Source organism: Necator americanus, chromosome II (genome assembly GCF_031761385.1).
Source record: "Necator americanus strain Aroian chromosome II, whole genome shotgun sequence".
NCBI classification, from domain to species: Eukaryota; Metazoa; Nematoda; class Chromadorea; order Rhabditida; family Ancylostomatidae; genus Necator; species Necator americanus.
In genome coordinates, this window is record NC_087372.1 from 24,752,974 (window position 1) to 24,779,293 (window position 26,320).

Here is a 26,320-nt window from a genome sequence, read left to right on the forward strand (position 1 = left end):
GAAACATTCATTCATTTCTGCATTCAGCCAACCAAAACGAAAAAAGTAGAAAGGAGAAAGTATCGAAAATTTGAACAGCACACACAGGCAATTGGGGTGAAATGTAGTTGGGAGGGGGTAAGGGCACTCGGTGGCGCCTTTATTTCTCGAAATAAATAATTAAATCAATCGGGCCCCTAGGGCCTAGGCAGTAGTCTTAGAGGATCTCTGACATGTAAGCTAATGTTAATAAAAGAAAAAAGTAAGAGAGAGCGTCGAGAAATAAGAACACCACTGAGTTCCCCATCCCCCCAACTAGAATTTCCCCCATTGTTTCTGCGTCCTAGATTCGCATCTAGACTGCTTTAGGATCTAAAAATATTGGGAAGGACTGGAGGATCATCTATTATCTCCTCGGATGAATCTTTTAGTCTACACTTCGCTCTTTTATCGCGTTGCCGCATCGCGAACATCGCGCTCGACGAATGCTAGGAGCGTTGTCCGAGTATATCTGCTGCCGATTCTTGATGTTTAAAAATCAAAGAGAATCACGCATAAATCCCAGACTGAAGAGGTCTCAGAGGTACCCTTTATTGTGCACGTCGTTTTGATCCAACATATTTACGACAAAAAGTCCCACAGCAAACAAAAGCTGGAACTGTTTCGTAGACTGTAAGCAACCTGTACCATGTGATTGTAACGTACGAGATATTCAGACGGAGAAACAGAAGGAGAAAGTACCACAAACAAACGCTTCCAGGTTGTTCACAGAACTCGACCACGGTAAACTGAACACAGCGCTCTAATGTGGTGCGCCGCGACGGAGACGCCGGAGAAAAATTCCCCATCCTGTGATTCAATAGCATTGGTTGCTTGTGGTTTATATCTTGTAGTGGCTAGTGGCTTGTATGTGGTAGTAATGGGTAGTGTCATCTACTTGTAGCTTAGCCACTTCCTTTTTTAGTGCTGGTTCTCCGTACTTGACTACTTTGTGCTCCTGCTGAGATGCAATACACCTTTAACATTAGTAGGGGAACTGCAGAGTCCTGACTATGTCGCAGAGACAACGATTTCTTTTCGGCTTTTTTTTCCTTCTTTCACTTGCTGAACAGAAGTGAAAGTCTGCTGCACTGCATGCTTCATTTTGAAGGGATGTTCATGTATTGTAGATCTGGCTGTTAAAGTTGTTGAGCTGCAGTATTCATAAGAGTTGGAGTTGAAACCTAGTTGCGACCTATTTGAAAAATTGCTTGAAATCTAGGTGCGACCTATTTGAAAAATTGCCAGCTTGCTGGGATAGGTAGAATTAACACTACAGTCTTTAGTCGCGGCTGCATTCATGACGTAAAGAAATCTGAATCCTGATGCAGTTCCGTAAGCGATGGAGCAAGTGGTTGTGATCGAGGTAGAACTGTTGCTAGCTCCATTCGGCCTGCAGCGTGAGTGGAGGCGGCGACGACCCTGCTTCGATCGAAACCGTCAACTTCACAGTGCTGTTTCGAGCGCCGCCGCAGTTGCAGCTGGTTTCAGGTCGTTTGGCTCGGGAGTTCTTGCGAACTACGCCTGGTATCCTATTTACTAATGCGGTGAGGATCCAATATGAAAGATTTCTAAACTAAATTCTGCTTTTAATGTCGTAATCTTAAAGCTCGAGGAAAGCTGTACATAAACGGTATGCAGATTTTTGTTCTGATACAAATACAAATGGATCTTGAGATGATACATTGCAAATAACGCTAGATAAACAGGTACTAACCATCCGGCACATGTGCCAGATGCTGAGGGCATCCTGTGTCGTACATCGCACTACGTTTTGAAAGTTTTACAGCTCGCCTATATTTATTATTTGGATTCTTGAAAATCCGCCCTCAAAGCAGTAATAGATCAGAAAGGCGTTTTTTTTCCGATAATTTCCAAGGCGGAAGTTGCACAAAAAGGATGTGTACACAAAAAAGAAGAAGAAAAGAGTAGATACGCTTCATGTCTGCATCTGATGTATCTTATCTATTAAATACGTCGTTATTTCTTTCTTTAACACTTTTATTTCAGGAAGGGCTTTTCATGTTATGGTTGAATTCGCTTTGGGAGATCTCTACGACGAGGTTGCTGCTAAAAACATCGGCGCAGTGATAAACCGTGAGGAATCTTACGAGTGCAAATACTGCCCCATGTTCCAAGTAAGCATCGAGTTTTGCTTTAGTTGTTTAAGGAAGGAGCGGATTTTGTTCAGTACAATAATATTATCAGGGAACTGTTCAAATATGACATCTCTAAAACGGCAACGCATTTGAAATATAATGCAATGTTATCCGATACTCAAAAGTGAATCCAAAACTTGGAGGCAAACTACACTATCGACCCAAATATGGTCGAAAATATCTGGTTCCAGACAGTTCAATTTCTAGAACAGCAAGGGGAACGTGAAACACATATTGCATCCTGCAGATTTAATATCATATTTGTTATCATCAATGGCATATTTATCAGCTCCCAAGTAATCTCAGCTGAAGAAATTTGCTTGGATTTTTTTTCTTCAAAATCTGACTTTGGTGTCCACATTCTGGAACAGTGCGGCTTAGGATTTCGACTAATTCTTTGAGTGTATATCGTTGTAGATTTCTGGGGCATCACTATGTGATTCCGATTCTGGACGTGCGCATGCAGCAGCTCACCGGATTGCGTTTGAGGCTCTTCTTGAACCTTCTCCAGTACTCGTATGTCCAATTTGTGATCTTCCTCAAAAAACTAGCGAATTGGCATGTGTCTTCGGCTGCATGTTCAACGATTTAGATCTCGTGAGTTCTCCTTGACACAATTGATTTTGATTGCAATCAGAGTTCTTTAGGATTTTCATTAAATATTTTTGTGCCTAGAGATTGGTGTTTGTACGAGATCGAAGTCGATGGGGTAAAATGTAGTTGGGGGAGGGGTGAGCACTCAGTGGCGTCGTATTTCTCGAAGTAAATAATCAGATCATTCGTGGTTCTAAGGCCTTAGCATTAGTCAAGAAGATCTATAACATTTAAAATTACTCGGAACAATCGTTCGTTAATTCTGCTACACTGCTGCCGAAATGAATCCAGATCATCAGTCTTGTCAAATCCATTAACCTTATGCAAGTCTTATGGTCTGGTAGTGATGTTGCTTATTCTGTTTTGAGTTCGTTTGTTAGATGCACTATCATGAAAATATTGCTTATTATGGGATCGATTTGTTGAAAAGCTAACCAAATCATATACAAATCCGAATAATAATACAAAGATTGCTGAAGGCTTTTTTTGATATATTGAATGCAGCAACTCCCACGGGAAGCAGAGAATTGTCCCATTGTACGAGTAGGAATTTAACGATCGGAACTACACTAAAGAGTGAATAATCTTCCACATGGAAGCAGGTGACGCTCTACAAAGTTGGAATTGATGCTAACTTTGACAGTTGGATAAAACGATGTTTTGGTGATGCATGATTTAGCACACCTTTCTGTTGCGTTTTTCTAGTTCGACATATCACTTTTGATTCTTGAGTAAGATAAAATAATAATAATAATACTTGTCTAATCCTCCACCATGTTTTTCATTGCTTTCCTTAGTGTTTCAAACCGTACATTACGTATTCACTCTGCTGTTTTAGTGACTTTTAGTGACTAGAGATCAGGAAGTAGTATTCTCCTCTTAGATCGATCAAAATGTCTGCAGCTGTGACTGCGTAGCTTCTTTTCAATTCCTGAAATCCTTTTTTTTTTGTTCATCACAAACCTTGGTCACGAAGAAGCTTCACGTCGTTAATCAGTCAAAAGAAAAGCAAAATCAGAAAAATATGTTAGGATGGCTGCTAACAGTGATAGTGATAAAATTGGTGAGCTGAGAATATTGATATGTTCATATTTTTACCTGAAAGTTTCTCTATTTTGGTAGAAGTGCTAAGGAAACCCGTGCTTACCAGTAACGTTCGTTAAAACTTGAAACTGAAACAATTATCAGTAGAATATTCTGCAAAATAGATGGAAGTTGTTCAATTAAGCATAACTTTAGTCGTGATTTTAATTAACATTTTCAGATGCCTCTTTTCACAAGAAATTCCTCTGAAGACATACCGTTGAGATATATAATCGGATCAAAAGGACATGAAGCACGGACAGTTGCGTAAGCAGCTGCGCTCGAAGCGGTGCGGTGGAGACATCGGTTGGAAGAGGGGTGGGACCATGACGAACTGCATAGGTGGCGGTTGCGAGGATCATTGCACGACCTCAACCTCGACGCTCTACCGCGCTGCTTCAAGCGTAGCCGCTTACGCAACTGTCCGTGCTTCATGTCGTTTTGACCCAACTATAAGAATGTCAACTTTTTCTCGTTTAGGTGTTTCACTACAATGAACAATGATAAAAATATAGCGGAATATTGAACAAACATATAATACAGTCTGCCTAGCATGCCAATAATTCTTTAGATTAAGCTTAAACAATTCCTTACCCCTTCCTTGCGCTAAGATTTTCTATCATTTCTTGGACTATTTGATCTCTGTGTCTAGGTGGAACACCTCGAACAAGAGCATGGCGAAGTTTTGCGAGACGAAATGGTATGCGATTTCTCCGATCCACGTTACCTATTCACAACTTTTCGACAGAAACAGACTCCATCAACTCCGTCTTCAGCAGACAGGCATAGTTGTTCAAGCACTGGCAAGTAATTCTAGCAAAATGTGGAAGAATTTAGGCATGCAATTGACGAGGCAAATGCGGTTAATGATGAGAGGAATACAATTATTTTGGTGAGGGATTTTCTTTGAATTCTAGAATTTTTTGCTCTCGTGAGTATTACTACCGGGATATTTGGAAGATACTTTATCGCAATTCTATAATGTTGTCAAATTCTGTAGAATAATCATAATGTCTTCTATATTCTTCATCTAGAATATAATATATAGTATACATTATCTTTATTCCAGTCTTGTCAAAACGACATGAAGCTCGGTGCCATACAGTCGGAGTCGATAGTCTTAGCAGGTGCCCCGACCACGTTCACTTTTGGACGGTTGGCGAAGGGATCCTCATCTTTTGCGCTGCACCCCACGAGCTAGACCCCCTTTACCTGATGATTGTTCGGCTCCTCTCTATCGCACCTATACTCGGTGCCGTTCCATAAGCGGCTGCGCTCGAAACGGTGTGATGGGACTTAGTGGGTAGGATATAGGAGACCCTTGCTAGCATTATTCATCGCTGCAATTCACGACTCAACTCTCCACCCTGGTTCCAACCGTTAGCTCAATCGCGCCGCTTCAAACGCACTTACGCAACAGCAAAGACTTTCATGTCGTTTTGAACCGACTATATCGATAAGGGTTAGTGTAGGCCAGGGAGAAGTATGGCGCAATGGGCACCACCATGTGTAGGTGGTGGATTGTTCGATACCAACCTAAAATCAGCCAACTCTTTTATTACTATGAAGTCGACATATTAGCACCAGATTTGTCTATGAGGGATTTGATACAGAAACTGGTCCTCGCAAGTCACTGTATACATCGCATACGCATCAATTAACCTGTGTGGTTCTGAATTGAAGTGGTACGCGCTATTGCACCAAAGAAGGCTTGATCAAAACCAATAACTTTTATGAGTGAAGATAAGCATAGGAGAATCGCTCACTGCAGACGAATTTCCTACTATTGCAACTAGTGTTTCGTTTTATTTTATTGTTAGGTTTATTTTCTATTCACTTTCGTTAATTAGTAGATCTTCTTACTGAGTTTGATTGAAGGCGTCATTCTAGTCAATAAGAATTCCCACTTGAATATGGGATAGCTTGATAAACTTCTAAACAATCATTTAATTAACATCCGTGAACAAATAGAGCGATGGCGACGTTGACTCAAATGCAAGCGATTGCGACGATTTGGAAGAGAAATACTCAAGATACGATAGTACAGAAGAATCGTCCTTCGAAGAGGTGCGTCTCTCAAACCCCGTCTTTCTATTTGGAAGTTCCAGATGTTTTCCTGCCGAGTAATAGGCCTAAAGGATCTAATAGTGCGTTATTTATAGTGTCAGGATGGAAGAGATGTGGGATCAGATGCAAGTGAGCCAGGTGTGGTGACCGCTAATCGCTCAAAATCCGTCCGTGGTCATGAGACAAGCCTTTCTCAGGTTTTGTCTCCTTCTTATTCCGATCATTCTTTAGACACCGAACTGCCTTGTATTGCTTAATTTTGTGAATCTTATAATTACTGAAACTTGACTGTTCAGGAAAGTCCTGCTGAGACGACAGGCTTCGGAAATGAGCATAGAAACGATGGAGCCCAAACCAGCGTGAACATTGGCACCAATCGAATACGTGAACACACTGAAGGGCGAAAACGTGAACAAATGAAAGGTGTGAGGTAAAGTAACTTCACAAGCTACTTTATTGTTATATTTCCCAAGAATTCTTGATTCAGCCCTCTTATAGTTTTATCGCTTGTCTCATTTGTGACTGGTCACCATTAATGTTCCGCGACTCGCACAAGATGCGTGAAGAAATATCCTCACATGTTCGCTCACATATTAGAGAAGAAGCAAACAAACTGCCTAGTCGGGCTGATAATTCCATAACTGTTAGTGATAACCTTTACTAAGTTGTTAATCTTCACTTTTTCGTGTATAATTTCTTGCCTCTAGGACCAGCGTTTGTTGAGCTGCATGGATTTCAGCCTTGAAGAATATTTCGAAAAAGAACATCTAACAGATCTCAGTGGGACCATAAATTCTCGAATTATGGAGCGAGTGTACAGCGATCTACTGACTAAAGTTTGCAATTCCCATGTTCTCTTTATCAAATGTATTATAAAATAACTTCTGTTTATCCTTCAGTTGTTTGGTATATGCGTTCCTGTGGTTTACCGAATCTTGCACGGGAACAATGGGAATCCATTTCGTCCTCCAGATGCAGCACGCAACAGGCGAAAAGCGAAGGTTTCATCAAAATCAAAAGGTAATGGAATAGCCTGAAGAGGCATAATTTTCAAATCGATAGACTAATATCTGAAATGGCAATAGATTAATTTCTCCTACATAGAGACTAAAGCAAGCTATCAGTAATTGCCGCTATGAAAATCTGTATTTCAACTTCATCCGCTTTTCGTATGTATTCTTATCCATTCTTAGTTAAATTTGCTATTCTACAGATAATCCTCGTTTAAAATGTCTCTCAGGAACTCTGCGGACATTTAAACGGACGTTATCTAACTCCACGGAAACAACTGAAAGGTACTGCTATGTTTTTAGAAAGGAATAATTGAGTTTCAAAAAGATACGTTTCACAAGGTGTTACGTATATAGTGTTAAATTAAATACGTATGAAAAGGCAGATGAAAGAGCCATGTATGGAGCGTTGGCGTTTCGAGCGTCCAAGTGACAGTGCCATACAGTTTACAAAACTGCCGGTGCTCCGACCCCGTCACCTTTGGACGCTTGGTATCATCATTTAGGCGGCACCTCGCGAGCTAGCCCCCCTTCAGCTGAGTATAGTTTGGCTCCTCGCTATCGCATCTATGCGTCTGTTGATGGGAGAGACTGCCGTCAAATGCAATAAGGAAAAATTAGGAGATTTCCTCGTTCTATCTGCCATTTCATATGATATCTGTAGTACTTTCCAAAATGTAACTTTTGGAAACTCTGATTCCATTGTATTGCCCCGTAAATTGGCCACATCTGCAAAGGTAATACACATCTAGTTTCAGCAGTAACGCTGACAGCACCACTCAGGAAAGCAGTGACCTTCCTGGTATTGGGAATTTCGAGTCGGTTCAGGTTTGCTTTCTTTATGTTCCTTCTAGTTTTCTCCTATTTTCTCTATTCATACTATCTGCAAAGAAATTTAATCCGAAAATGTTATAAATGAAATTCTTATGGACATATGTATCAGGATGTAATCAGAGAGAATTTGCAGCACATCCAGTGTGCTCGCGCTGAGTGCGGTCACTCGTTGCTAACACCGGCAGACAAGATAGCAATTGTTCATCACATTGCTGCTCATATACGCCATGATGAGGCGAGATTGCTGAGTAGAGCGGGTGCTTCTCCTGTTGTAACATGTGATTGTGGCGTGACGGTATCTTTTCCTTTTTAATTCTATCCTCAAAGCTATTTTTCATCTACCATTCAGATTGGATCACCTATGGGATACATATATCATGTGGTTCATGACCACGTTTTCGAGCAGAGACAGTTTTCTCAGATTGCAGCTACAATAGTCTCCTACTTGATGTTGGTAAGTCGCGTCCCTAACTAGTGCAATTTCCCGGTGAATAGATTTTTTCTTTTTTTTCCGGCGAGAAGGGGAAATGTTTCACTTTCAGATCGTAGAAACTGCTATAGAATCCGTGCTTGCTGTGCGACTCGACTTCCGCACTACTAAATGGACACTTTGGTGCGCATATTTCTGTCTTGAGGAAGACGAAGGTGAGCGATTTTTAAGTCGGTGGCTATCTTAAGCTGTTTTCATTGTTCTGATGAAAGGTAGGAAGCAGAAACACGGGACACGAGAGTTCTTCGCGTCAAAAGATGCGCAAAAGTGTCTGCTCTTATTTAATCTCACATGTGGTCCCTTGACTACTGCGAGTTTGCCCGAGTAGCAGTCACTAAACGTTGTAGTGCCGTAACGCTAGTACGCCAACTCGTTGACTCTGACTTCTTGTGCCTTTGGAGTATGCTACCTAAAGCGTTTTTCTGAAGTAATAATTATCGTGAGAGACGTCTTATATTCACATAGAATCGTCTTTTTATTGTGACGAGTTAGGCAGGTGGGGAAGGGGCCCCTAGCACTCAGTCGGTCGGTGGAAGATAATTCTTTTCGCTCGTTCCTTAGAGATGTTTGTTTTTGAGTAATTGGGTATGATTAGGATTGTTGTAGTGGCGGAAAATCTTTACTTACCAACATCAGCCCCATTAAGCAACAGAAGTGGGTCTTTTGATCGCCTTCTCCAATTTTAATGCGTCAGCCTGATTCTACACAGAATCCGCAAGTCCGGCGGCAACTGTAAAATATTCATGCCTACACTGCTCTGTTCTTTCCGTTTATTAAGCAGTGTAAATTATTAGGTGACGAACAACTGTTTTCTGACAGCACTGATTTGAACGAACACTGGTTGAAGCTATGGGAAGATCTAATCGACGAATCTGTAACTGGAAAGAGTTAGTTCTTCTTTTTGCTGAACTGTGCTGAAAGAAAAATGCAGCGCATTTGTTTAAAACGAGCGAAAGAATACGTTTAAGGCATGACACTTGGCGACACAATCAAATTATTCGAAATGCATCCTTTTGTGGATGAACACCGTCTTCAAACTAGGAAGCATAAGTCGGTGCCAGTAATGGACTCGGATAAAATTCATAACTCTTTAACGAAGGTAATCTTGTTACGTTGGATTTTTTTTCTGCATGTAAGATTTTCTTCAAATCAGCTGCCTCACCTACATTTAAAAAACATTACTAATCTACACGAGTAAAGCACGGAATGATTTCAAAATTGAGAAATTCCACCCGTGCAGTGACTCTTCACTCTGCTTCACTGGTGTTTATTTTTATTTTTATTTTATTCACATACACGAATGGGGTACCAGAAGAAAACAAAAACAAAACACATTTGTCTGAGTCAGAGCATTAAAAAAAAGATGAAAGATCGGCAACGTTATTGTCAGTGGAAACTGGCGCAGTCTTTTACGTGGCAGATCACACGTCGAACATGTCGTTCTCCTACTCCGGAAAGTGAAGAATCCTCTTATGATATCTAGTCCCCATTTCAGAACGCTTAAGATCGCTCTATTAATCTATTATAACAGGGTTTAGACGATTTATCCTAAGGCGGAAGAGGCATGTTGGGATACTAAGCGAATCTAACAGGGGGTCTTGAACAAGACCCCCTGTCAGATTCGCTTAGTATCACCAAATTCGTGATCATACAAGTTCACCAAATTTCGTGATCCTCAAACGACTAACCACCACATTCCGGGCAAGACCAAACCAGCTAGAGGTTGCGGAAGTCAATGAGAAGAAGTTATTACGAGATAGATGAGAGAGAAGATAACATGGATAAATAAACTAAAATAAAGTAATAAGAAAGAATGAATTAAAAAGAGATATAACCGCAAGATATTAGTGTCTTTGTTAGTGAATAAGCTTTTGTGACTTATTCTTCAGGGGTCGGAAGGAGGGGAGCCACGTAGTTAGCTGAAAAAGGATAAGTATAGGAGAAGGAATGCAAGAAAAAGAGAAATGTAAGAAAAACAACTAAAATATATCATTGGTATCTATAATCATTGTTCAAGTGGCGTCAGACATCTGAAAGTCGCTATAAGAGAGTCAGAGAAAATGCGATTAGACATCAATATTCAAACACCGGCGTGCGTCAGTTTTCTCCGAACTCATCTTGAACACTCTGCTGTGTTCTGATTCAACAACATCACGAGGTAAGAGCTCCAAACATCTTGCGGTTTGATAGAAGACTTTGTTGAACAACAGAGCAAAGTTTCTATGTTGAATTTTTGCGCAATATAAGTTGAAACCATCCGTTATTTCGTTGGTAGGCCTGAAGTACCAATATTTGCTGGGCGCTAGCATGGTTTCGTTTCTTAAGACTTGAAAGACGAAGACCATGCCGGCGTGTACGCGTCTAATCCTCAAGCTGCCCACACCTAATTTCTTGAGACGATCATTGCTGCTAGTGACCGTTAGGTCTGCTGACATTGTTCCGATCAACATACAGGTAAAAGTCTCCTGCACCTTTTCGAGCTTTGCTATGCGCTTTTTTGAACGGCTCCAAATATGAGAACCATACTCAATATAAGGTAAGACGAACGATTCGTATAAACGAGAGAATAGTGGGCTTAATGGTGTAGGCAATCGGAAATAGTCGGAAAAGGGAAGAGTGTGCTTTTCGTGCAATATGATCAATATGTTATGAGAAAGTGAGATTATCATCGACAAAAATTCCTAAGTCTCTTACAGATCTGCAAGGTTTAAGAGCTTCACCATCCATACTATACCCGGCCACGTCCCCTTCACCTACGTGCATAACCAGAGACTTGTCGTAGTTAAGGTGCAAATCCTATCTTGAGGATCTGTCAATCATCATGGATGCCGTAAATATTAATGTCATCGGCGTACATTTGGACCCTCACAAGCGAATAAGTTATTAGCACATTTGTTTGGTCGATTGTGCAGATAAAGATAGAGGAGAGGAGGGGGAGCAGGGTTTCACCTTGCGGAACTCCGCTTGCGCAAGCGAAGTTGGCTGAGTATTTGCGGCTCACTTTGACCGTCATGCTTCGCTTGTTCATATAAGAGATCATCAGGTCTAAAACATGGCCAAAGGTACTGGAGTTTTGCAATTAGTTTTGAGTGGCATATTTTATCAAATACTTTTGATAGATCAGCGCATATTATATCTATCGATTAACCTTGGTTGCGAGCTAGAGACCATTCAAAGACACCATCGCTAAGGTTAGTAGATATCGAAGCCCCTGGGATAAACCCATGTTGTTGAGTGGGAATCAGACGAAACTTTTTAGGCAAGATAATGAATAGTTAGTTTATCCTTGATTATCTTTTCCATAACTTCTACTGGCGTTAATTATAAGCTAATAAGACGGCAATTGTTTAGCAGATTGGCACCTAGGGATTTTGGAATGGCTGTAACAATTGTTTCAACACCTCTGAAACTTCACCTAATGAAATTGAAGATACAAGCTAGAGGAGAAGATATATTAGTAGACCACTTTTTGTAAACAATTGTTGGGATTCCATCGTACTTTTCACTACCTGGTGTCTTAATAGATTTGAAGTATTTGTAGTTATCTTAAGTATGGAAAAATGACTTATTGTACTGCTGTTGCACCGGACCAATGCCAAAAATTTTCGTTGGTATCGCTGCAGTCTGAAGAAAAGGCATTGGCAAAATGCATAGAGCATTAGTTTTGTTAGCATCTCTAACATAAGTAGCTCCGATCGATGAGACTAGGAAGCCTAGCACTCGTCTTCATTTCTCAAGTATAAGTATAGTTTAGGCTTCATGGATTCTCTGCGGCATAAACGGCGTTCTCGGTTAACAATGTTTCTTTTCATATGAAAGTCAATGTCGGAACATACTTTCTTGTATGGGCTAAGTAGAGGGTATTCTAACTCCTCAAAAAGACGTAGCGCCCGAGGCCCAACATTTTTTGCTGACGTGTTAGATTCAAGGAGAAAGCGCGAGGAAATCGAAAACGAGCAAATTTTGTCAGACCCCAGTAGACTTCTGACAGAATCTGAAATACATGTCAGAACATGAGGAGTATCGACCAGGTAGAGCAAACCAATCAACGCAGGAAAAATAATTGTCCGAAGAAGAGTAGTCAGCCTCAAGAAAGTTGAGCATAGGAAATCTTGATGCTGACTTAGCTGCAGGTGCTTCAAAACGGATATTAGCGTGGCCGGGTGAGACTAGCGGTAGTAGAAGCTTGACTTCGAGAGAAGGGGACCCAAGGGTAATGTCAAGAATTATATCGGCATAGATAGGCAGATTTACATTTTGAATAAGCCAGCGTTGGAAAAGAAATCTAAAAAAAGCTATGAAGATGAGTTAAATGCTATTGAGTTGGCCCAATATATTTACATGTAGATTAAAGTCACCAAGAATGATTGTATGATGATTTATAAACGCAATATCGCCGAGTTTTTCAAGGTTTTTTATCATCAGCTGCTGAAATATTTGTTCAACGGTATACGAGTATGAAACGAAGGTGCGACACATTATCAGAGCACAAAATTTTGGTAGAGAGTAGGTCAGCTCTCAGATCATTGTCAGATGTAACGAATTAGGCACTAATAAATGCCTTAACAAAAACACAAAATGCACCTCTTCTTTTCATGGATCGATCAGGACGATAGACATTATAGGGTAGGTTACCAGCCAGCCCGGAATGTAAGATTTTAGTAGTTAACAAGGTTTTGGTAATAAAAATAAGTGCAGGTTTATATAATCAGAGGAACATTTGCAAATGATGGATTTCATTGACAAGACTACGTGCGTTGATTAAATGTGGTTCTAGTGTTGAAGAGACACCATGGTGCTTTAGACGTTTTCCAATGTGCCGCGTTTAATGTCAGAGATGCGTCATAGGTCGCCACGGTAGACCATACACTTTCACCTCTATTACGCTCGCGTGCCTCTTACTTTAGTTTATACTTACGCTTCCTTTCATCCGGTGTCATACTTCTGCGAATATAAACATTAGGGAAACCAGCGCTAAGAAGTAGATGTGCATTAGTGAGTGCTCGACGCCAGTAAAACTGTGAAAGGAGGGCGACATTTAACAGGTGTGGACAAGAAGGATTAGGTTTACCCATCCTACACATGCCAACCGGGTGACAGCTCACATTCAGCACAAGCAAAATATCGTTGACTTTAGTCTCAAGGTCTCCAGCCTCTCTAAGGAGGACGAAGATTGATTTCAGATTGGTTCATTGATTTAAGCAGCCGATAATCACTATGCTTCGCGAATGTTTGTCAGCTTCCAACTGCTCCGTGAAGTCCGCCCTAACTTTTTTGAGAAAGTTCTGCCAGCATTTTACCTATAACAGGACCTTTATAGAGCTAATTAGGTCGGTTGCTGACATTTCACTGTAGTTAGGTTCCATAGTTTTTGAACACTCTACCGTTCTCTTTTCAATGACTGAGGTGGCTTGTGGTGAAGGAGAAGTTTGTCTTTCTGCAATGCGAGAGGATTTAGCTGGCATGATTAGATCTCGATTTGACCTACCAAGCCGATACCGATCTCACCAATCAATCACATCATTATGCAAAAGAAATAAGTTAGAGAGTTAAAAGACCAAGAAGAAAATAAACGACAAAATAAAAAGAGTTAAAGTTGCCAAAAGTTAGGAGTATGGGTAGGATTGCTTTTTAAAAAAGTTCGGAAAGACTATGGTAACTTAATTGAGACTATTGAGTGAGAATAGTTAGAATGGTAAAGAAAGAGTGAATGGTTGTAGAAAAAAAAAAGAACCTCAGTTCTACAAAATGTGACCAAATTTCTATACAAGAAAAGAAGCGTTGGAGAAGATCAAGATTAGTATATTTTGAAAAAAAATATGAGCAAGAAATTATGCCACCATGGGAAAAACGCTCCTGAAAGCGACCTTCCGCCGCCCTCCCAACCCCAAGAACACCCTCCAGAAAACGACCCACCCATCTCGTTCTTTCTATTATAGCCGCCCATAGCAATGAAAAATTAGGTATGGCAAACAAAATTAGAGAAACAAATTAAACGTTTAATAAAAAAATCAAAATAATATGATGTAGCGGGGCGGGTGTAGTGTAGCGGTTAGAGGTTCCGCTTCCTGCACGATCGATCGGAGGTTCGAATCCGCCTTAGTGCTCACCAAGGCTTTGATTTTTCCGGGGTCGATAAATTGGTACCAGACGTGTCTGGGAGGATAAAAACACTGACTTGACACATCGGCTAGCCACCGCAAGTATTGTATGGGCCAGATACACGTTCGTAAACCTCAAACGATTCTCAATTGGAGTGAACGTAGGGGCGCATCCCAAGCGGAATGATTAACGCCAGAAACTTTATCTTTTAATATAATATAGCAATTAATAAATACTCCTATAACGGATATCAGTATGAAGTGCTGCTAGTGAAAACAACAGAGAAAACAAAATCACTTTCACACTATTTCCACCTATTTGCACACAATTTTACTCACTGAAAATGAGAGTTCGATCTCCACAGGAATTGCCCCATTTCTGCAAAATTGAAACAACAGCTAATACCGAAGCAGAACACATTCTTAAAGCAATTCTCCACTATTTTGTACTTTCTACACTACTTCACTCATTGACAGTGATTGAGTGACAGACAATGATCCCCGGAATCTTGATTTTTGCAGAGCCGAAAAAAAAATTACCGAGAAGAACATTTCACTAGCAGTCTTCCTGAAATTGTATTAATTGCACCGTTCATCGCATACATGTGTTATTTAGGGGTCACTTTAACGATTATAACCAGGCCCTGATTGGAAATTACTGCTGGAGAGCTCGGATTTTGTTAGCTTGAAATATACATGAATAACGGACTATAAAAGAGACGGATGAAGACAATGGTAGTTGCCTTCTGTAAAGGGAGATTTGCGCTATAAAAGAGTTGAAGTATCAATTCGATACCATATATTGATAGTGCATCAAGGAAAACTCTTAACTGCTAATTTCGGTTCCTGTAGGTGTTACGGTTCTCTCAAAAGCTAGAAAAACTCGAAAATTTGAGGTAAAGTTTGGAATTTTTCTCAACTAGGTTTCAAAGAAACTAGATAAGCTAGAAGCACCAAGTTTTTTTTTTTTGGAAATTTAGAAGAATTCTCTCTCTTTAAATCACAGCCAGCTTTATTGCTTGCTATTCATTTTGAGCGTCAATATTCAGAAACTCGTGCAGTCTACTTTGTACTAATTTTATCAACAATTGCGCGTGTAGACGTCTTTTTTCGCTCAGTAACATCGTCAAAAGTGTTTTTTTTTTTCGAGTGATAATGATCACTGTCTGTGAGAAATGTGCTCTCTAACTCTCGTACGTTAAATGTAAAAATACCACTTTTCTCGGGGATTGTTTCCTGACTGTCGCAATAAAAACACCGTCGCATGGTAGTGTTGCTTTGCATGAGCTGGCTTTTCCATAGAATACGTAATATATTTTTCCTGCAGCCTCTTAGTACTCAATACGAAGTAACCTCTGGTTAGCTCCATTTCTTATAAATAAAGCAATACAGAAATTTGCAATGCTTAGATTTGATGGTTATGACACCCAGTTAAATTTTTAGGAGGGTCTAAATTTTTATTTAGCCACGTGCATTTAGAACGCTTTGTTTTTCATTTCATTACCTTCACAACTTCTACTATATTATTCATAATGTGCTATGTTTATTTCGTTATTTCATGGTTTGTCCTCAAATTGACAGCTTATTGTGGATTCCGGATATTCTTTCGTTTTGACTCCTCTGACTCAGTATTTTCCATTTTCTCGGTGAAGTTTCTCTTGAAATAGTTTACTTTAAATATATCAGAAAAATCTTCAGAAAATACTTCAAGCCGTTAATTTTTTTTTAACATTTTCAACCCTTAATAGGTGTTTATTTAAAATCGACTATTCTCTCGTCTGTTTCTCCTTGCTCTCCTCATTTTTCTCCTCTTCTGACAAGCCTTACGACCCCCTGTTTAGGAATTCTCAACACACGTTTGACACTGGACATACATGAAGACATACGCACCACTCAGTTTATTAAATAACATGATTATTGCGTGTGCGTTCCGACATTACTAGAACTTAGGCTTGGATTAATATCAAGTGAAGTAAATTTTGTGCGTTTTTGCTAGATGTCTTTAGTGAGTCATATCTGACGATATAAACATCACCTCCTGTTATACTATACGGTTTTGCTGTCTGCTTGGTGGAATTGGAAGGGAATCATCAACTATGAGCTCCTACCATCGGGCCAAACATTCAACTCCGTTTACTGTCAAGTACTGAGAAAGAGTGAAGCAGGCGATCGAACAGAAGCGGGCATAATTGGACAATAGGAAAGGTTTTGTGTTCCATTGAGATAACGCAGGGCGGCACACATCTTTAACGTGTCAGATGGTCCGACAGCTTGGATGGGTGATTCTTCCGCACCCACCGTATAGTCCAGACTGGCACCAAGCGAGTATCACCTTTTAAAGCATTTGCAAAATTTTCTTTATGTTACGAAGCTGGCCTCAGGAGAGGCTCGTGAAAATGAGGTAGTCAAGTTTTTTGCTTATAAGAATGAGGACTTCTTGAATTTCGGAATTATGAAATTGTCAAAATTGATGACAGTTATCGAACAAAACGGTGCATATTTGATTTGAATTGGTTAGTACTAACTGTATTAATTTCATTGTCGAAATAAAGCGAAAAAATGCTCAGAACTTTTCACTTCATTTATATTTCACGAGGAGTCCTGTTCAACCCATAGTTTCAAAAATAGGTTTTTTTCTCAAAGATATTTGTACGAGAGTGATTTTTGTTTGTCGTGGCTCCGTCACCTTCCCATTCTCTTTTCCTACTGTAGCACTTCTTCGCTCGTTCAACTTCACAGCCGTCACTAGTTACACAACTTTTGGAAACCTATTCACATCCAGCCATCGCACATGTCTATCATTTTTCTGTTGAATGATCGACTAAGCGCTGTTTAAAATAAATAGACAGAAACAAGTGTTATCAGAAGATTTGAACTGTGTCAGTAGCTCCAGGCTCAAGGCCAAAGCCACTGCGCTCAGAGTACCACGGCGTAGCTAAATGTTGTGATCAAGGGAAGACCCTTGCAGATTGCGACAGTACTGCGAGGGTCTCTGCGCCAATTTTTCAATGGTACCGAAATGCATCATGCTTTAGGTTATTTGACCAAATTGTACCTGCGACTGCTTCGCTGTTCTCATTGTAACATGTACGCAATGAATAGTTAGTACTTCATAGCAGTGCAGTTATGAAGTGTTGAATCGTCTTGTTTTCTTAAAGCAGTTTCATTTCTGCGAGTGAGGTTTCTGTAACTTATAGATTTGGCGACGTTTAAACAGTTGGGCTAATGACCCAATCACCCGTCAGCATCTAGCTTGTGACTCACGTTGGATTCGTCTTTCGCAAATCCGCCGAAGAGTGCTTCTTGAATCAAGAAAGGTTTGGCAACTTTATAAATGTTCTATGTTTTTTTCTGGAGAAATTTTTTTCATTTCACTTGCTAAGGGTGACCATAGACAATCGGATGATCTATGTCGGATTACTGTTATAGGAAATTCGGCTTTTTCCGAGTACGTTACGTTTTTATGATATTATATTACTAGATTTGTTATTCTTCGGATCTTATTTTTACTTAAATTTCTATTTTTAATGAAGATAATTCCAATTCATGTCTATTTTGAGGCTGTTTTTCAGTATTGGTAGTCGTCATTCACTGAAATCAAACCATTTCTCTGACGTCGTAAATGAAGGTGATTTTCCTTTTCAACTTCTACAACAGTGTTATTTTATGAAGTTATTTTTTATTTATATTTATCTATTTGTTTTTCTTGATTGTAATTCTACAGTCTTCACAGAGCCGAAACAATGTTTGCACAAAGGATAGACTGTATGGAATTGTCCACAAAGGGTAGTATGACTATGTCCAGATCTACTAGAGTTGGATGTCCAGATCCAAATAGTCGTTGTGCCTCGAAAAACATTCGTTTATGTTTTGTGGTCCAACTCATATGCTTTCCTGGGGCACTAACTCTTGTATTCATAAGAATTTCGCGCTCCCATGACTATTGTGGGTATAAAGAGTTGCCTTCTAGGGCGAATTAAGTTCTTTGCGTGTTATTCAGGTAGTCAGTTCTTATCTTTATAGCGAATGTTTCGAGTCTTGCTTGCCATGTTTGAAGAATTCGTTTCGGCCGAGGAACTTTTTGTATGAGTGAAAAGAACTCATTGTCGATAGTTTTTTAAAGACGCTGTCTTTAATGTTGCTGATTCGATACTCGGGTTAAAAGACTAAGAAGAAAATAAACGACAAAATGAAAAGAGTTAAAGTTGCCAAAAGTTAGGACTATGGGTAGGATTGCTTTTTAAAAAAGTTCGGAAAGACTATGGTAACTTAATTAATTGAGACTATTGAGTGAGAATAGTTAGAATGGTAAAGAAAGAGTGAATGGTTGTAGAAAAAAAAGAACCTCAGTTCTACAGAATGTGACCAAATTTCTATACAAGAAAAGAAGCGTTGGAGAAGATCAAGATTAGTATATTTTGAAAAAAAATATGAGCAAGAAATTATGCCACCATGGGAAAAACGCTCCTGAAAGCGACCTTCCGCCGCCCTCCCAACCCCAAGAACACCCTCCAGAAAACGACCCACCCATCTCGTTCTTTCTATTATAGCCGCCCATAGCAATGAAAAATTAGGTATGGCAAACAAAATTAGAGAAACAAATTAAACGTTTAATAAATAAATCAAAATAATATGATGTAGCGGGGCGGGTGTAGTGTAGCGGTTAGAAGTTCCGCTTCCTGCACGATCGATCGGAGGTTCGAATCCGCCTTAGTGCTCACCAAGGCTTTGATTTTTCCGGGGTCGATAAATTGGTACCAGACGTGTCTGGGAGGATAAAAACACTGACTTGACACATCGGCTAGCCACCGCAAGTCATTGTATAGGCCAGATACACGTTCGTAAACCTCAAACGATTCTCAATTGGAGTGAACGAAGGGGCGCATCCCAAGCGGATTGATTAACGCCAGAAACTTTATCCTTTATTCTTTAATGTACGGCCACTTCTCGGTTACCTGGAAGTCTCTATTACGTGGAAGTTTTTCTTTCATTCTGACCAGGATCTTAGATTAATCGCACCAAGCTCTATTACTGCATGCGAAAAAATTTGACGTGATTCAGGACCTGCTTCCAATGATTTAGCTTTAAAAAAATGGCACTCGAATCATGTAAGCATGAATTTGGAAAAAAAAATGTGGTAACTTTGTAGAGACTTCTTAGCAATAAAATCTTGCAGCTACTTGTGACTCATATATAGTGAACATTTGTTAGTTGAAAGTTTGTTTATTACTCTCCATATATATGCTAAACACAAAGATAATGGAATTGATTCTTTTTTATGCAGAAGCACGGACTACGGGGAGTCCTGTTGCAGAAGCTCCGGGTGCGTTGCAGTATGATATGGCATGCTGTTCAGGATCGAGCTCGAACCAAACGGTGTGGTGTTTTGATGTTGTTTTTACTGCATTCTAATTTGTAAGCTCACTTTTCACCTTTAAACATTTTTCTAAAAACTATGACGAACGACTGGAAACTTCGCTACACTTCTATTTTCTTTAAAAAGAAAGGCTGCGATGTCATATCTTTTCACACTTGCGGAACTCGTTAAAACAAATTTGGAAAGAGAGTGCGTACATATCTGTCTGTTGAATGTAGTATTGAAAGGGTGAACTCCTCCCCCTCGACTTACCAAGCAGAAGTAATTAGCCGTTTTCCGGATTGATATAGAATTCCAGTTTGATTGTATTGCTTTATAATTTATAGGTCGGTGATTCCTCTAATCCCGAGAGCTCTTGTGATGTGACAATGCCCTCATCGTCGTCAAGAGATGATAATTTTGTGGTAATTCTTTGTAACATAAATTCAGAAATTATTCTTCCTTAGCTGTCTCCAACTGAATACATGTGTTGAGCTGATTTCGCGCTGCTGAGCTCCAATTTTTCTTTGTAGTGCCTGTGTTTTGTAGTCACCATGCTCAACATAATAGCCATATCTGTGTAGACAACTGTTGCAATTTTGAAAGCCAATCAAGCTGTGGATGTTTTAATTCAAATTTGCAGGTGAATGAGAATGTGCTAGGTGGGAAGCTATTGCATTGTAAAATATGTGCCCATTTATCCATATCCGCCACGAACACGGCTACCATAAAGGTTAATTTTCACTTTTTTTGTATTAGAGATGATTTATAGTTGACTGTTCCAGGATCACTGCGCTTTACATGCAATAATGGAAGGACGAATGCTATGTGCTCTTTACATTCACAGAGCTGCTGACAGACCACAGTCGTGTCCGTTTTGCTGCATAGAAATAAATATATATAAGGCAATGGAATTCATTGAGCACATGAAAAGTATGTTCATTTTACTTTATAAGTTAAACGTAAGGAATTCATCAGTTATATCTTAGTGAAACACATGGAGAAAGCTCGAATGATATACGATCGTTATTTGCATCGGTATTTTCCACAATCTAAGGTGCTCAGTCCATCATCTTTCAACTTCTACTCTTTCGATGACATTTACTGTTCAGATTTTTTCCGGTCCGTATCCGCCTACATTTGAAGCTGCTGACAACTCGTTCAGCAGAGGGGATTTCATTATCCGATGCCAGCGATCTGATTGTTGTGGCGTGAATCCTGTATGTTTCTTGAAAAGAACGAAGTATATGGAGAAAGCTATGTCAGAACCTTCTAAATTATGTACTCCTTTAGGTAGTCGTTTTACCCTATGAGAAAACAATACAGCTATCAGATGTGGATATTGCTGTTGTTAAGCACATACTATGGCATGTAAGAAACGACTCTTTCTTGGTTAGTTGTCTCGATAATTAATGCGTAATGGATGGATGTTTTTGTTTCTTTGGTAATTTTACTATGAACTCTGGGGTTTTTTGGACATAATAGAGACTAATTTTTAATATTTGCTCTTGACATCGCTTCAGCGCAAAGGAAATTTTCTTACTAGGATCTGAATCTTGTTGAAATGGATCTCTTAACGAGAGCTTTGATGATCCGTTTGTCATCGTCTCAGACGCGGCAGATATTGTTCATGGCAAGACGGGTCACAAAAGAGTTCTACAGGTATGCCCATTAAAAAGATATCCAATCCCCGAAAGGTGTTTTAAATCGTATTAAAACTTCTTTCAAAGTAGTCCCCAAAGAATAATTTCATTTACAGATATAGTGAACCCGATGTTGTAAAATACATTCAAGCGAAAATGGACGAAATTGGTTTCGTTCTTTTTGGAATCAACAAAGGACTGGTTTTCCAGGTGGGGACATATTTGGTTCCGAAACATGTCTGGAACGAAATTGATTGTGTCCTTGTTTCAGATGGTGTTCACCCGTCGATTTGTTCGTGATCAAAGTGGGATGTTGATCTATCCTCCATGTGTATGTCGCCTTTGTGTGGACAAGGAATTACCTCGCTATTCTGTTAGTATTATAAGGTTTTTTTTTTTTGCATTTAGCTTTTTGCTCTTCAATCAAATCGCTGACGATGCCTTGCCTTCAATCTGACTGTGAGCTCGAGAAATCGTATGAGGTAATTGTCAACCATAGGGCGAAATATTTAAATTACGCGATTAATCTTTTAATATAAGTCTCATATGCAGCAATATTCACTTTCGATGTTATGATTGCATTCTCCTGATATTTTGTAGACATCACTACAAAGTGGTGAAAGTAGTAGTTTGAATATAACCTTAAGATAGACATCACTACTTCGTAGTGACGTCTATCTTAAAGTTATATTTAAATTCCGCAGATTTTATCAGAAAGGTGGAAGTGTGTGTAGACATGTAGTTAATTGTCACACCGTCGTTATGCTATTTCTGCATTCTTTTCTTCAGAGTGACCGTCGAAAGCGCGCTTTCGTTGCTTATGCTCATCCTGTAGTACTTCATATCTTGGAGCATCTTAGTGCAAGACAACTTCCAGAGCGGGCAAGTACTTTAAATAATACTTTGATTTAAAAATTCTATCTCGTTCCTCATTCTTTCTCATCGAATTTTTTTTAAATCCTCAATCGGCTGCAGTGAGTTGACTATACGATTAGTTGTCTTTGTATTCTTTATACCGAATGTTGCTTGAGACATGTCACCAGAACTGTGTTTCTTTCATTTCAGTTTTCGGCAATTACCGGTTCGTTCTGTTAGATTTCAAATCCAAAAAGGAAATTAGTGTGCACTTCAACAATTTCGTTGCGTTTGAGCGCGAATCCGTTACTATTCGGATCCTGACGAGATTTTTTAGTTGACTTCGTCGGCAGATAATTTGCGATGGAAAAGCTCCTGTCGCATGGATGGTCTTCGTTTCAAAAGCGTGTCAACTGCGATTAGGCATGTCCTCCATGCACATAATGAACTCGTAGAGATAAGGTCAATTATTTTATCTACGTTTGAAAAAAGTTTGCTCTTATTTGGCTTCTATATATTTTAGTGCTCTTGACATTGTGCTAGAGGACATGGGTGTTTTCCAAATATTCCGTGACGCCATGTCTGTTGTATTAGGAGAGCAGTCATGGCAGTTAGAGGTAATTGGTCTTGTCTTCCTTATTGTTTTTGGATCGTTGTGTCAAAACTCTCTTGCACTCTACGGCTTTTGAGGAAGCACTCGGATTTGGAGCATACAACGTGAAACCGTGCCCCAAACCAGCATTCTTTAGCGAGGAACCAAATGGTGTGTAAAGAAACCTGCAAAGTTTTGCATGCTCCTAAATGTTCAAAATCCAGAACATTTGGTCGCTATTCATCGTGCTGATTGTGCTCAACACTGGGATCCGTCTGCGGCCTTATGCACTTGTGAGTCTATGGCGACGCAAGAAGCAGCTAGTTCATCAGAAACGACCTCTCAGTTCCGAAATTTTAGGCTGAAAACGTAGGTATTGGTTCGCAGAGTAGGTTTCCTTGCGAACTGTTCCGCTTTTCTACATATGGAACATCAAAGTGTTGATACACTTTCCAGAACTTCTCTGCGTGACATGCCAGAAGAGTCTGCGGCTTGTTATGAAGAATTTTTACATGGTGTTGAAGGACATGAAGGTGTCGAACTCCCTTCTCCAAATGCTGCAGTTACGAACACTGAAGAGTCTTGTGATCAAGCTAGAACAACACAGTCAATGCTTCCTTCGAATGGGCATGATTTGAGTGGTACTTATTTTTGAAAATTTCTAAATGCGAAATTGGGGCCTAGGAATATGTATTCTGTTCAGAACCAGTGGTAGCACCTTTAGTGTCGGTGAAAGTTGAGTTGACGGAGGAGCACAGTGACAACCAACCTGTTATTGACCAAACTATTTTGCCAGCTGGGTTGCCTACTGATAGATTGCGAAGCGATGAAAGAACAAAGCAGGTGGGTTTTTTCTATTCACTGATTGATTAGCCCCTTGAACAGCCACTAAAAGAAGACTGTTGTAAAAGGGAGAGGCTTCAATTGAAAGCTGGAATTCTAGCGGGAAAGCGAATGGGGAACTTTGGGAAGCTGCTTCTACCTGTTTCTGTTGTTATCGTCAACTTGTGCTAAAACGGGATAACCTCTGAATTCTGTGTCAATCTCTCCATATAAATATTTAGAATATGGTCACAGGTGCATATGTTGGGAGTGTTATAGGTGGATTGGTTAATTGATGATTTCGATTTTTAACGGTGCCAAATAGTTTTCGTTCATAAGGCTCATAAAGTTCAAGAAGTGGGCTCCTGAAACCTTCAGTATTAATGTAATATCTGCTGTTTTCGTTCGAATATTGGCAGGATCTAAATGTATCGAAATAATTTGAGAAATAAACACAAGAATGTTTTTCGTCTTTGGTTCTCGGAACCTGTTCATTTCTAGGAAATCACTTAAAGCTACCACCTACCTTACACCACCTGTTGTTTCTTTTGGATTCCAATTTCGAGATTTAATGTAATCATTTTAGCAGAGAAAAAGATTAGCATCGAAGAAAGCGAAGCAGAAACTCAAGGAAATTAAGCGGGAAATTGATGGGATAGTGCTTCCTCAAAGGAACAAAGCATTGCCACTCAAAGTATGTTTTGAAATATTCTAACGATGATAAATTAAATTAGAACCTTTCTATACGTTCTTAAGAATGTCATACAAGGACCGAAAACTGTGGCTGCTGCGCTTGTCGCGGCTTTGGGGTCTCCAACTAAAACGGCTAGCTCGCTCCCAGTGCCTCCACGCAGTCCTCTCCCGCAAGCACGTGGTGAAACAGGAGAGGAACTGGATTGTGTGTTTCCAAACGACACCGAAGGAGCATCTAATCCCCTCTCAAACTCAAGGAGAGCTGCAACTAAAGTCGTAGCAAGGTTCGTTGCTTACATCATTACATTACATTTATTGGTAAAGCATCAGTTATTTTTTGATTCACCTATGAGCGATTTCCATCGTTTTGTTTTATCTCTTCGATGTCTACTTTTCTTATGGCTGCTCAGCGCTGCTTATCGCGAAATGAAAATGGAAAAAAAATTTAGAGGTGAAAAAGAATCCCAATCTGATTCTGGTTTTGCCGCCAAAAAGCCGCGACTCGTATCTGCAAATGAGAACAACAACGTTGAAGCACCTAAGAGTGATAGCTCCAGTACACGTTCGAAACGGCGGCTACGTTCTTCATCTCGTCGAAAACCCGCTATATCTGAACCTTCTTTGCAATAGTGATGCAGTATAAGAACGTTAAATTAATACCAACATTTCAGTATTGTTATTTACTTCACAGTAGACTGTAGTTTGTTTCCCCAACTGCTAGACACTAGTTGTTAGTTGCTTTTCACATTTTATCTCATGTATGTAATCTTATATTTCGGGTATAGTATACTCTCATTGCGTATCTCTTCTCCGCTATTCGAAGTTCGCGTGATACTCTTAGTTTTAGTGTTTAAATCTGTATATACCAGAAAAAGCAAATAAATTTATTATTCATGTTCACTGCAGAACGTAACGAAGATACGACATTTTAGACGTACTTCTTCTTAAATATGGAAGAACACTGAATTATGCATGCAGGATCCTGAAAAGTCCTGTAGTAATAGACCATCGCTTCATCTTCAAGTGATATTCAAATGTTTTGAGAATAGAAGATTGATTAAGGAATTGCATTCTAGAGAAAGCTGTAGATATTACAACGAAATGGAGGAGATGTATGGATATCAAACATGGAAGTTCGCTTCGCATAGGTTTAAAATCGAATAGTAAACTAAAGAATAATAATTAATTTTAAGTAAAAACGAAACAGACACAGTCGCCATCTAAATGTAGTCCAGAACTGTGGTTGCTGCACTTGTCGATGCTTTGTAACTCTCAACTAAAACGGCTAACTCGTTTCCACTGTCTCCGCGCAGTCCTCTCCCACAACCACGTGGTGAAACATGAGGAGAAGAACAGGATTGTGACTTTCCAAAAGAGCGAGAAGGAGCACCTATCACCCTCTTAAACTCAAGGAGAGCTGCAACTAAAGTCGTAACTATGTTCGTTGCTCATATCTTTCGACGTTTGCGCTTGCGTTCCAGTGTCCACTACCGCCGAAGCGAAGATCCTACGCCCTTGTTCCTCCGCGGTAGCGAACACCGGTACGCTGCGTACTCCGATCAATGGAACGATAATCGATAAGGCGGCGGCATCGACAAGCTACTCTCGTGAGTTTTCTGTCTTTATTTTTTCCTTTTTTTACAATTGGAGTAACACAGTGGTCTGTTGATGCTACTAACTGCTCAGCAGCTCGGCTACCGATCGTCGTTATCACCTTAACAAAGCAGACGCGGTTGGAATCAACATCAAAAGGGTCATAGCAGTATCAGCAGCAAAATCATTCCTCATCGGCATCCACCGCTTTATCGACTATCTTCACACCAGTGGGTGCAGAGAGACGCTGACACAACACGTCCTCTGGCTACTCTGGCTACTGTATCCAAGAAGTGCATGGGGATTCGGATGTTGAGAGTTGGAATGAATCCTTTTTGATTTTCAAGACAGCATTAGTTGACCTCTTTACAAGCACTGCGAAAACGCACAACTCACCTTGCAAGTAATTC

General features: G+C 39.9%; 2 protein-coding genes across 7 annotated transcripts in view; one reads left to right on the forward strand and one right to left on the reverse strand.

The window, feature by feature from the left end:
• Window positions 1-1,360: 1,360 nt before the first annotated feature.
• On the forward strand, window positions 1,361-26,077 carry RB195_019359 (uncharacterized protein; the record flags this gene model as incomplete). 5 transcript variants are annotated; one of them, XM_064187167.1, is made up of 41 exons in its annotated part: window positions 1,361-1,418; window positions 2,029-2,156; window positions 2,595-2,774; window positions 4,507-4,637; window positions 4,692-4,746; window positions 5,826-5,921; window positions 6,017-6,118; window positions 6,218-6,351; window positions 6,420-6,564; window positions 6,629-6,757; window positions 6,821-6,941; window positions 7,135-7,216; window positions 7,690-7,759; window positions 7,899-8,060; window positions 8,115-8,219; window positions 8,308-8,410; window positions 9,050-9,142; window positions 9,224-9,354; window positions 17,554-17,673; window positions 17,740-17,804; window positions 17,929-17,984; window positions 19,641-19,732; window positions 20,060-20,137; window positions 20,356-20,445; window positions 20,498-20,645; window positions 20,702-20,769; window positions 20,825-20,932; window positions 21,006-21,104; window positions 21,259-21,374; window positions 21,472-21,565; window positions 21,627-21,728; window positions 22,145-22,237; window positions 22,548-22,672; window positions 22,734-22,827; window positions 22,901-22,973; window positions 23,027-23,171; window positions 23,259-23,443; window positions 23,506-23,645; window positions 24,211-24,318; window positions 24,381-24,601; window positions 24,767-24,947. In XM_064187167.1, 41 exons carry the CDS (start codon window positions 1,361-1,363, stop codon window positions 24,945-24,947), a joined length of 4,626 nt encoding a protein of 1,541 aa, XP_064043048.1. The 5 variants fall into 5 exon arrangements, with proteins under 5 accessions (XP_064043048.1, XP_064043049.1, XP_064043050.1 ...); XM_064187168.1 differs by lacking the exon at window positions 1,361-1,418 and having other exon boundaries at window positions 2,148-2,156; XM_064187169.1 differs by lacking the exon at window positions 1,361-1,418 and having other exon boundaries at window positions 2,148-2,156; window positions 23,527-23,645.
• Window positions 25,246-26,320, reverse strand: part of RB195_019360 (uncharacterized protein) — a gene marked incomplete at both ends in the record, with an annotated part of 32,170 nt that continues 31,095 nt past the window's right edge. For both annotated transcript variants that reach the window (XM_064187172.1, XM_064187173.1), the window contains one exon: window positions 25,246-25,299. In XM_064187172.1, coding sequence (XP_064043053.1) covers window positions 25,246-25,299 — 54 coding nt within the window. The remainder of the gene's footprint in view (window positions 25,300-26,320) is intronic.